The sequence below is a fragment of the Hirundo rustica genome, chromosome 1, assembly GCF_015227805.2.
Source record: "Hirundo rustica isolate bHirRus1 chromosome 1, bHirRus1.pri.v3, whole genome shotgun sequence".
In the NCBI taxonomy this organism is placed as follows: Eukaryota; Metazoa; Chordata; class Aves; order Passeriformes; family Hirundinidae; genus Hirundo; species Hirundo rustica.
The window spans coordinates 19,910,615-19,923,099 of record NC_053450.1 but is presented as its reverse complement, the minus strand read 5'-3'; the positions used below and the strand labels follow the sequence as shown (position 1 = coordinate 19,923,099).

At 33.8% G+C, this 12,485-nt stretch overlaps 1 protein-coding gene across 50 annotated transcripts in view; it reads left to right on the top strand.

Moving 5' to 3' along the window:
* RIMS2 (regulating synaptic membrane exocytosis 2) overlaps window positions 1-12,485 on the top strand; it is a 456,916-nt gene that overhangs the window by 344,235 nt on the left and 100,196 nt on the right. For 29 of the 50 annotated variants that reach the window (XM_058419196.1, XM_040054793.2, XM_040054866.2 and 26 more), the window contains one exon: window positions 4,915-4,947. The exons of the other annotated variants lie outside the window; for them this stretch is intronic. In XM_058419196.1, coding sequence (XP_058275179.1) covers window positions 4,915-4,947 — 33 coding nt within the window. The remainder of the gene's footprint in view (window positions 1-4,914; window positions 4,948-12,485) is intronic. 50 annotated transcript variants of the gene reach the window in all.

Here is a 12,485-nt window from a genome sequence, read left to right as displayed (position 1 = left end):
GTCCCTGTAATTATTCTGGGGAAAGACATATTTCTGTAATATGGAAGTAAAACAGAAGTTTTAGAGAAATTATAGCAATGGTATGAACATCAGAAAATATAAAGGTAATGTGGGCTTACAAATGATAAGTCTTTAGATGGGTAGGTTTGATTTCAATTTAAAGGGAATGATGTTATTTTTACTGTGGGACATAAAAGTCTGTCTCCTGGGTAGGACTATGCCTTGACACTTACATAGACAAAGACTTTCAGAAATCTAATGTTATGTAATTAAAACTAATTGTAGCATATCTATTACCATGAATTCAGTTGCAGTGTGAAAACAGTAGTAAAAAATAATTCAAAATTGTGTTTATTTTAATAGAAGTTTGTAGTCAGAACTGAAAGTATGAGAGATTGAAAATTTTGAATAGGGAGATATGGTTAGAAAGGGGTTGGAAAAGGCAAAGTAATGATAGGACAGATAGACAGAGGCAATCGTCTTTTCAGGATTCATAATATTTCCAATCCAATGTGTAACTATAGTGTATCACCGAGACACACAAAGCAATCACATGCAGACAAGAGATTTTCGCAGAGGTCTTTCCGATCCAGCTCCCAGCTGAGAGAGCCGAGAGAAGAGAGAGGCCTTTGTTTATTTTTTTACTTTTTGTACATTTCTGGGTCTAGCAGAAGATTGGCTTTTTGGGGTTTCCACCCCTCAGCCTCAGTGGCCAGACCAATTGTCAGTTACAATTGTTTTCAGGTTAGAAATATGCAAACAAAGGACAGAGAATGAAAAACAAATGATTTGTTTATATTACATCTGTGGGAAAGGCAGAAAACTGCTCTAATATTCTACAGTAACTAAAAGATCTGACTCCATTTATGAAAATCAAAAGGCTAATAAAGAAACTCAGAAAAACCAGGGTAACAATAGTGCATTAATATTTCGAAGTGTTACTATTTTTTTCTTTTCCCCCCTTATAAAATTACCATGTGAACTTTATTCAGAGAAGTAAAACAATAATAAAAATAAAAATTAAGAAAAAGCTCTCTCTGGATTCTTCATTTAGTTTATCTCTAGAGACTTATGAAAAAGTTGTGCAGTCTACATGGTTTAATTTGAAATACAGAGTTTATGATACTGAGAATATTTACAATTTCTTCTGTTATTTTTACCATTGTCTCTACTACCCTTGTCTTTGGATAAGAGTAAGATTTTTCATATTTACCGTCTTTACCTATTGTGTTTTTTACATGGTGTATATTACATAATCTATATTATGTAATTGCAGAATTAAATGTATTGCTTTAGTCCTTCCTGTATTCTCATGCAGTATTTTTGAGCAGTACACAGATGTGATTTTGTGTGTGTAGGTTTATGCTTTAAGATAAAGAACTATAACTAAGAGGGAACTACCTCTTCAAAAAAAAACCAGAAGTATGGGACAGGCTCTGTATTTAGTTGTGGCTTGAAGAGTCTTAAGTAATACTGATTCTATTGATATCTCAATATAGTAAAATATCCTCTTCATCTAAATCTTCTGTGACAAATGCTTGTACTCTTAGCTTTTCTATTTACTCTTGCACCCTTAGCATTGCAGAGTTTGAATGGTGCCAGGGGATATCTTTCCTGAGAGTTAAATGTATTATATCAGTCTTCAGGTCTAATCACATCCCGATTAACAACATATAATTATGGAACATGCAGACTTTATACAGCATTTCTGTCTTAGCAGCTCTTCTGTGGTTTATAATTCTTATTTGATTCTGCTGTTGCATATCATATTTTGTGAAGTGTGTCCAGAAATGAGACTTTTCAAAACTGAGCTTCTATTTGCAGTGAAAGATCATTGGTTCTTAGGAAAAAATAAAACTGAAATTAAGAAAACTCTTGAGGGGAAAAAAAAAGAAAAAAGAAAAAAAGGGGAAAAAAAAAAAAAAAAAAGGTAATTAACTTACATCTCTCTGTCCTCTGCTGCTTTAAGAATTTTATCTGGGTGTGTTTGCCATGTAAAATTTTTTTGAACACTGAGTTCCTAAATACTTCTCTCCAATGGGTGACATTACTTAAAATGAACAGTTCTGTGTCAAAGCATGATAAAAGGGATGGTATTATTTGGGGCAGGTTTCAGATTTAAAGTTTTTGTTAACTTTTTATGTTTATGTATTGAGATTTTTCTTTGTTTCCAAATCTGTATCCAACAGCCTTATACATACTACTGTCATACACTGAGATGAACAATTGATGCAAATAAATGGTAGTTCCACAAAAAAGCAATAACTACAAATGGAGACTGCCTATTGATGTGATGTAAATTTAATAGAATTGGTGATATTGTTTTATTCTTGCATATAAGTGTATTTCTTTCAAAAATATTATTTTGTATGTTAAAAGAACAGAAACAGAATTTTCAAACTATTGTTTCAGATTTATGGCATGGCATCTTAATCAGGAAAAAATTGATTCACATTAAGTTCTATAGTTTTAAAATAATCAATCTATTAGTACTTTCTTCTTCACATCATTATTTTAATAGAAGTTGGTATATTACCATTCCACAGCTTCTACTAATTATTTAATATTTCCAACAATAAATGCAAAAATATTATATTCCATTTATCTCAACAGATGAGGTATCAGTTGATCAGGTATCCACAGTGAGACGGCAACTATTATCTTTTTTTTTCTCTCTGGCTTCTAATATGTTTGATAAGTAAAAACCTAAAACTGAAAAATACTTGTAATTAAGAAGGATTTTTGATTGCCACTTTGATATGTAAATATTTTTTTTCTTAACAAACACTTTGCATGAGGGCTTTTAAAAATGCTATTTTTAAAAAATATTGGTATCTGTGACTGATATGCATGCAAATGTGGGTCATTTGATTTTAAAGTATTCAAAGAGGGCTTCCTTGTTATTCAGTTGTGTCTGTCTGGCATTACTAGAATGCCTTGCATTATCGTACCAGACATACTCCAAGTTTGGAAATAATGTGATTCAATACTTTGAAAATTTATAGAGAAGGATTTCTCTTAGTGCAGGTTATGTCTCAAAGCTGCTCATTCTTATGAATATCAAAAATAATAAACCAAGGATAGTGGGGTCTTGATGGAGATTTTCTGATAACTGGTTTTCCTATAGTAAGAGTGCTCACTTCAGGGCTATCTATATGTAATATAAAATATTTTCAAAACATTTTGAATACTTTTAGCTGTGTTTTGGTGGTGCTAATAATGATTTATTTAATTATTTAGTGCTTACAGCAATTATAGCTACCTTATATTAGTATGAATGTCAAATGACACAGAGAAGTAGATCTTTCTATTTGCTTATTTGTGTTTCTTCCAATGGATTCTTTGTACCCGCCCAGATTTAAAAAAAAAAAAAAAAGCTCCATTATTGTTTTTTAACATGCAAACACATAGCAACCCTTGTCAAAACTGACAACTGCTATGCTTTCACAGTACATATCTCATATATACCACTAATGTGCGTTGATTCTCTAAGCAAATTTAATTGCCTAAAAATGCACTCTAATTATGTATAGTTCTAGCTGCTTTGTTTTGCAACAATTTCAGTACAGTCTTGGCACTTGATAGTAGATTAAAATATAATCTAACACTATAATATAAAATTGTTTAAGTATAGAAGACAATGATTATTAAATCAAATTTAATGTTGTCTTTAATTTTGTTTTATTGATTTATGTTGCTTATTCTTATTTTGCATTTTTTCAATGTTACCTTGATAGTGACTGTAAAATGCTGATAAATTACAGATATTTTTGTGGTGTGTAAAACTTTCTGGACTTCTTTATCTAGTATCTTCAGCATTAATCATTTATGAGCAGTGTTTTGTGACTCATTAGCAAACTGCATGCTGGAATTAGACCAAGTTTATAGATTTTTTTTCTTCTATTTCTGATGATTTTGGGGAGAAAACATTTGTTCTGCTAGCAACAGTGGCTTCACAGTTCTTTGTAATTATTATTACTTTCCAAGATGAATTCCTCCCATTCTTCTGCAACAAATAGATTTTCAGTACATAGCATGGCACTATCCCTCAGATGTTTTCCATGTCTAAAATGGCCATGTACTTTCTTTTGAATGTGAAGTAATAAAGGAATGAGATAGTTGTTTTGGCATTTAACTTGCATGCATTTGTAGTAACTTAGACTTCTGTGAGATGAGACCAGCATTGGTTCTGAAAAAGTATCTTGAATTGACCATGAGAGCTAATAGCTGTACATTCTCTTTTCTCATGTTCTGTATTTTGGTCTTGATAATTTTGCCTTTGGCTGAGCAGTTGCAATAATGCAGTCCTTTCCAGAGTGTGTTATGTGGATTCTGAAATGTCTGAGCTTGTACATACATTTGCAAAAAAAAAAAAAAAAAATTCTGGTTTGGGTATCTGAAGTTTGGTTCAGCATAAATTACAATAATCTAATAATTGAAAAATCTAATAATAGAAGTCCCTTGAACATGAAACTGAGTGTTTAATACTTGAAAGAGAAAAATAGTATTTGCATTCAAGTTTTGAACATTTGCATAGCATTCAAAAAATTGAACAGTCATGAACAAAAGTATTTATGCTAGTTAACATACCTTTTACTATCCAGCTTTTTCTTCAGCATCTTTGCAAGGATTGACTTTGCTGTCAATTATAACTTTTATTATTTCCTCAGCTCCTATACTAACCCTGTCTTTACTGTTCTTTTCCAACAACAGTAGTTTAACCACTTCTTTCTCAGCTTTCTTTTTTCTTCTAGTGTCTTTTACTTTTTTCTCCACTTACTAACTCTGCTCTGCAGACTTCTCTCTAAAACAATTTTTGGCCCTTTCCCTCAGTGTCAGTTTTAACCTTCTGAATACATCCTCTCACGCCCATCTCCTTTGTCTATGTCTGTACATTACACGATGTGATCACAGAAGAAGCGGAATCATCAAGGAGAACAAACTCAGGTCTGTCTCTTCTACTGCTTTTCTCTGTGTTATTTTTTTCATTTTACCTTTTCTATAGATTTTATCACAGCTCGCCTCACATACTTTTCCCCCTCTCTTCCCCCTCAATATACTGGAAAAATATTGTCAAAATGTAAGAATTTTAGTTTAAGACGCTTATGTAATTTCTATTATCTATTAACTGTGTACTCCATAAAAAGAGATGAAAGGTATCTGATGACAAGCAGGCTATACCTTAAGACTTTAAACTGATTTGATTTCTATCATGTCAGTTCTTATTTCCCATCTCAAATCATCTGAAAATTAGACTTTAAAGTTAGTCTTTCAGCTAACACATGAAAACAATCTATAATTTGTTTTATCTATGCATTTGAAAACTACTACAAAAACTGCTACAAAAGCTGCAGAAACTCTTATATAACTAGTTCTTTTTGACTCTGGCAGGATTTAACTTCAAAACCGAATAATTTCAGTTAGTTAAATTTCATGTACTGGAATTTTAAACTTAGTATTTTGAATAACACCTGTTTCAATTATAAGTAGAGTTTTTAGTGAACAAAAGCTCTTCTCTCGTGCCAAAAAGTGTAAATCAAAAAGTTATGATAGTATGAGAGCAAGAAGTCACAACACTGAAGGAGTTCTCACTTAGCTGTATTGTTTATGAGGCTTTTATTTCATATTGTGCATTACTTATTCTTTCTTTCATAACAAGTTTTAATCTGCCATTTTATTGAATTTTCCATGTACTTTATATTACTGGCAGAAAACTAACATCTATCAAGGCATCCTAGCTCTAAAAATGCAGTATTTGTTCATGTTTTCCTGCTTGTTTACTTGTGGTATGTAGAACAACAGCAAAATTCTCCATATTTAAGTTAAATTAATTCAGCAGCTATAAAATTTAAATTTTACAATTACTGTGTAAAAGCTTTCATGAAATTCCTGTGTCTCTGCTATTATCCCAAAAAACAAAAGCCACTTAGAGGCCATTTAGGTTTGCAAATCTGGAGAAGTTTTGGAGTATATTGGCTGGTCCATTAAATTTTGGTGATATTTAGTGAAACATTTTTGTCTTTTCTCTACTATGTCTGGCTCCTTCAGAGCTCAGTTTTACTTTTCGTACTGGTCTTGTCCTAATTAGAGTCACAGACAATTTTTAAAGAATCTTGCAGTTGTTATTTGCTGTGGTTTTAATGTTAAACAAATCTCAAGATAGAAATTGTTAAAATTACAGGGTAAAAAAAGTTGATTATGGATAGGGAAGACAACTGGCAGGGTTGTCTGAAATCCCACTTTTGTAAATCACTATTATTAGGAATTGAAAAATTACGCTGTAGAAAGACTGAGTTTACTTATCTTGTGCTTATGATTCATTGCCAGTTCCTGTGCAGTGATTCTGAATCTTTTTTATTACAAAACTGAAGTTAGAAGATTGGGTGACCCATTTCCTATCTGTTCATAATAAAAGCTGTGGGCGTTCTTATTCAAAAACATTCCACTGAGTTATTGATTTAATCAATATATTAAATCAGAATATGGAATCATTGCATATCTGTCTTGGTGTTGGAAGAAATTGGACCTTAAATGGTCAGAAGAAACCATGTATTTTCGTGTTTCTTGAACATATATGAGTAGGTAATATTGCCTATTCATAAATTTTTTTGACATTGCAATTCTGCAAAACACTATTTAGCACACATTGTTAAGTAAATATATTAGGCAATGGTGAATTTAATTGTCTAGCACAAAATTTGAAATGCAAATGCAAAAGCATGATCAGCGCTGCTGTTGCAACAGTTGTTACTACTGCTCTTAAACTCAGGAGAAAATTGTTGTGTGTATAGTAACATATTTTCAGACGTACTTTTGAAAAAGGTACTCTTCCATGTTTGCCTTAGTAACAAAATAGGTTACACATTTCAGTACAAGGCACTTGGAGCACAGCTAAAAAGTAAGGGTGATATTTCAATGGCATACTTTAGAAAAAAAGCGCTTTCCCATTGTTTTTGCTTTAGAATTTGCTTTAAGAAGTGTGAATCTAGGATTATCACTTTCACAGGTTTTCTTAGGAAATGGTTTTCACATAGTTTATTTATCATGGTTTATTTTTCATGCTATGAAACATTCATGTATTCCAGAGGACTAGCTATTGATTTTAGGTGTTATTAGACCAAGAAGTCTTGGGAAAACTAAATATCTGAATATGTTACAACTGGATAGAAAAATGTTGTCATTTCCTCTCTCTGGATATTATAATCTATAATTGTAAAAAATAAAATTTTATTTCTTGAAAAAAATCTAGATTTTTTAATTGAAAAGTTTTATGAAAGTGTGTACAAAGCTTTTGCTGTATATTTCAAGCACAAAAGCAAATTCAGAAAGATAAGCAAAAATATTTTAATATAAATTTTGTTATCTGATAGCAGTCGAGCTTGATCGCATCCTAAATGATTAAACCCTGTTTTTCTTGGGGAAGGAGGACCTTTGCAATACAGAGTCTTCACAAACCTGCTTTGAGATGCAGGGTTTTGATATTTTTCAAATTAATATTTTTCATAGGTTTAGATATTGTGAAAACTGTTGAGGAGATGTGTGCCTGTTCACATCCCCATGTATTCACAAAGAATACTTCCATTCAGAAGTGGAAGTGAGCTCTTGTCTGCCCAAAAGCCTTAGTGAGAAGCAGAGATCTTTACTCTCGTCTGTAAGATGGGTCAGACCAACCACTCATCATTGTGCCAAAAATTACGGGCAATTGCACATAATACTGTCCTCTTCAAACATATGAAATACAGACATTCTTCAGAATTCCAAAAATTAATCTAGCTGACTCAAGCGACTGCCCAAAAAATGATCATCAAAACTTTGGAAAGGCGGATCCATGCCAGTACAAAGGCAGTCATTGCACATACAGCAGAAATGGTGCTGAGTAATTAATTCCAGGATGATTCCAGGATGAGAAGGGTAATGCCCAGGCATTCTAAATTTTATGAGGTGGATGGAAGTTAGAAGATAGTGAGGACTGTTCCATTTCTAAAGGGAACGCAGGGAAATAGATATTGAAGTCTTTTTTTGCAATCTCTGTCATGCTAAGAGCACACAAAGGTTTGATTAGAGTTTTTGTTAACTTTCAGCTGAAATTCAAATAGACAAGGGGTTTGAAATATCATTTTTTTCTGTGCTTTATTATGAAGTTTCTTTGTAATAACATTATTGATGGAAATGAAGCCTACAAAAAGTAACAAACCCTCCTGAAGATGAGTGACCAAATTGGAAGAGCTCATAGACCTGGACACTGGAGGGCCAAACAGTGAAAGGGTATGGCAAATTCATTCTAGGAGAAAACAAGGACAAGTTAAGAGTATTTAATGAATCAACTGCAGTAGAAGACAAGGAACACAGTTTTTTTAATTCATTCTTACAGAACCATGAGAGGTTTTTCAAGTCTTCCAAGAGTGAATCTACTGTGATGTACTTACTCTTTAAAAACAGAACACCTCTGCTTTTGAGTTGTTATTATTATAGTCAGTATTCTGTGACACAGTTTTCTTTAAAGAGCAGGATGATGCCTTGTTCTTCTTCCATTTTCCTTATGTTGAAAAAACATTTCTGGGTAGAATTTGTAATATTTAAGCACAAACATTATTAAATTACTTGAGCATCTCTGAACACTTCTGTGATATTTAGTTTGACAGGCTTGTTTAAAATCTGATGCCTTAGACTGTAAAAGAGACATTTAAAGCATGTAGACCGGTATTTGGTCAACAAAACCCAAAGGGTAAACTCCAAATTCAGTCTAATTTTGTAAAATCTGAATTCACTCTGTAGGTACTTAGCATAGTAATAGCTGTATCATACTGGATGGCTGGGAGGCTCTTTGTCCTTATTTTTTGTTTTGTTTAGAATTAAATCCAGAAACCAAAGACTTCCGAAGTAGCCATCTATATTAAACCACAAAAATAAAGGCTGATGATAAGTCTGCTGAAGCTAAAATAGTAAAACCATCAGATTATGTAATTTAAAATGACAGCATAATTTTGCAGAATGTTTGGTAGTTTAATTTGTAACTATTTTGAGTTCTAAATGCAGGTAATAATTTTGTATTCTTTGGTTAAACCTTTGACTATCTTTCTAGTTATTAAGATGCTAATGAAGATATCTTACATTCTTCAGATGGCTGAAGAATCTCTATTAATACCTGTTAGCATTTCTGAAAGCAAAGGCATAATTATTATCAAATGTTTATGCCTATGATTGGAAGTGGCTGTATCAGAATGGGAAATTCTCCATTACGCTGTGGCGTACCAGTGGTGGGAACTCTGAGAAGCATGCTTGGCAAACATGATCTTGGAAAGCTTCATAATAAGACTGTGCTCAGGTTTTCCTGAAAACAATGCAGAGTTTATAGTGTGGCTGATCTGAATGGTTTTTTTGAGTACAGAATATAAGGGCCTATGACCACTCAGATATTTTTCTTTTACTCTTTCAAAATCCTATTTCATGTCATTTATATAGGGAAGACATGCCAGAATTCTTGGGAGAAGCAAAATGGGATGTTTTAGCTAATAATTGACTTACTACTTCTTTCTTCCATGCTTTTTCTGTGTAGGCCTCAGTATTTTATGAAAGCCACCAAAGCATGTGTACACCTTTGTATGAGGCAGCATGGAAAAATATCACCAGCTACCCTACAAAAATCACCTTGGAAAGGGATCTAGGCAGCAGAAAAAAAGCCCTAATAATCACTTTAATACATATGCAAAATAAAACTTTCCAGCTTGCTTCAAAAGATCTTGGTCCTTTACCCTCTACGCTGATCTATACCTAATGATGGAGACCGTAGCTGACTCTGTCAATATATAAAAACTCAGGATTGCAGAGATTCTTTAAATTCCCTGTTTAGATCATCACACCATTTTATTCAGTTCTTTTACTAAACAGTGCCATGTTTTCTGCAAATAATCCAAAGAAACATTGTTAACATGCTTTTTGCATTGTGATAAAAATTTATTTAAGTGGCGAGAAATGTCCCCCGGGCTTTAGTCTTTCTTTAGTGTGTCAAGCTTGAAACCAACAAGAAAAAAACCCAAAAGAAAAGAGCCATCAAGTAAACCTCAAATAGAAAACAGGAATGTGAAGCCATGTTCCCTGCTAGGAAGCTGGCTGGCTGAAATAGTCTTTTTTTGAGCACGCCCTTTTAAGGCAATATTTGACACTTCAATCACATTTAAACAGTAATATTAAGTATCAAGAATATATAAGTAATATTAAGTTGAAGAACACTTAACAACCATTAAGATGTTTGTTTTTGTTTTTTTCATTCAGACTGTGATGTGGGTCACAGACTTGGAAAGAACTTGTTTGCTGCAACAGCACCTTTTTTATATTTACCAAAAATTGGACATAAAGACCTGGAGTGAAGTTGAATAACCACTTATATCACAGCATCTGATACTTTGCTAGACCTGTAGCAGTTAGGCAGTTATTTTTTTTCACAGTGTTGAAAGCCAGAATGACAAAATTTAGAGCTACTTACTTAGAGGTAGATTCGGCATTGAATAGCTCAGCAAACAGGGGGAAGTGTACTCCTTTAAGTACAAGACGTCTAACTGACAAATTTTGATATTCAAAGCAAATACTTCTACATTTTACATTTTACTTTTAGGACACAATCTTCTTTCCTATTTGATAATAGGGCTCTGAAGATGGTGCACGGCCATGAGTAGAAGCCGTACAAGGAGTGACTGAGGTGACTTAGTCTGTTCAGCCTGGAGGAGACTGAAGGGAGACCTCATGGAAGTCTACACCCTCCTTGTGAGGGGAAGAGGAGGGGCCAACACTGAGCCCTGCTCTGGGGTCCCAGTAACAGGAAGGGAGGGAATGGCCTGAAGTTGTGTCAGAGGAGCTTTAGGTTGGATATCACAAAAAGGTTCTTCACCCAGAGGGTGTTTGGGCACAGAACAGCTCCCCAGGGGGGACAGCACCAAGCCTGACAGAGTTCAAGAAGTGTTCAAATAATACTCTCAGGCACATGGTGCAACTCTTGGGGCTGTCCTGTAAAGGGACAGGAACTGGACTCAGTAATCCTTATGGGTCCCTTGCAGCTCAGAATATTCTGTGATTTTGTGGTGTTGTTTCAGGGATTATTTTTTTCAGAATAAAATTGATTTTTCTATATTCTCATGAATAGCATTTCAAGAGAAATCTCTAGTAAGAAATTCAGCTAGCATTTTTTTAAGTACTTACCCAAAGTTAGGGTACTACATGTATATTTGATTTTAAAAATTAAATTTTAAATAATTTATATATTTTTTTATATATCATTTATATTATATATATTTTATATTATATAAAAATTATATATAATTTATATTATATATAAATTTATATTTTTAATATATATATATAATTTATATTATAAATAATTGGACTACCTGGAGAAATCGGACTCAGTTTTCAACAAAGCATATAAGTATTTTACAATTTATCCATTGTAAAAATAGAATTCCTAGTCATATTGCTGTTATTAAGTGTCTTCAAATATGAAAAATAGAAGGATAAAACCTTTTACGTCATTGACTTATCTTATGCTTAAACTCACAAACAAACATTGGAGTTCCATCTCTGTCTCTTGCAATGACATGCATATCCTCCAGCATTGGAAGCTGGAATTTTTTTTCATTCCAAGCAAGGAAGTCAAGATTTATTTTAGGCCTCTGTTCAGTTTATGCACATCGCATTCACCTGGATCCCAGGTGAGAGAGAAGAGAAAGGTCAAGACAAAACCAGCACCTAACCTTAAGTTTAGAGCACTCAGCTGTGAGAGAAGGGAGAAACCCTGGGAAGAAGACTATAAAGCCCAGCACTTCCCAGTTGTAACCTTAACGCTGCAGTCAGGCTGCCCCTTGTCTTCAGCAGGAAGCCAGCAAGTTCAAGCAATTGTTCAATGCTGCCATCAGTTGTGATTGTGGCGCGCAAAGCAATCACATGGAGACCAGAGATTTGCAGGGCAGAGTTGCTCCTCAGAGAGAGCCCAAGGCCAAGCTAAGGCTGAGAGCCCTCTGCCTGTTTATTTCTTACTTTTTATACATTTGTGAGTCTGGTTGTGGACTGGCTTCTGGGGTTATCACCTCTCAGCCCAATGGCCAGATCAGCTGTCAGTTAGAATTGTTTTCAGGTTGAAAATATGCAAACAAAGGACAGGGAATGAAAAACAAAAGGTTTGTTTATGTTACCATGTGTGAGAAAAGCAAAAAAACTGCTCCTAGTATTGTGCAGAAGCTAAAGAGACTGACTCCATCTTAGGAACAATCAGAAGGCTTTAAAAAAACTCAGAAAAACCAGGGTGACAATCAGTATCCATGACTAGGGAGAAAACTGCTATCCTGCTTCTTCTGTGGAACTGTTATTCTGTCATGTACAGAGATGGACATGTTCTGTTCCAAGGAGTCCCTACTACATGAAATTTCTTGGCATGAGGTAGGTGAAGTCTGATGGGGCCCTGGCACCTGCGGATATCCATCAGAACAGCAAAGCTT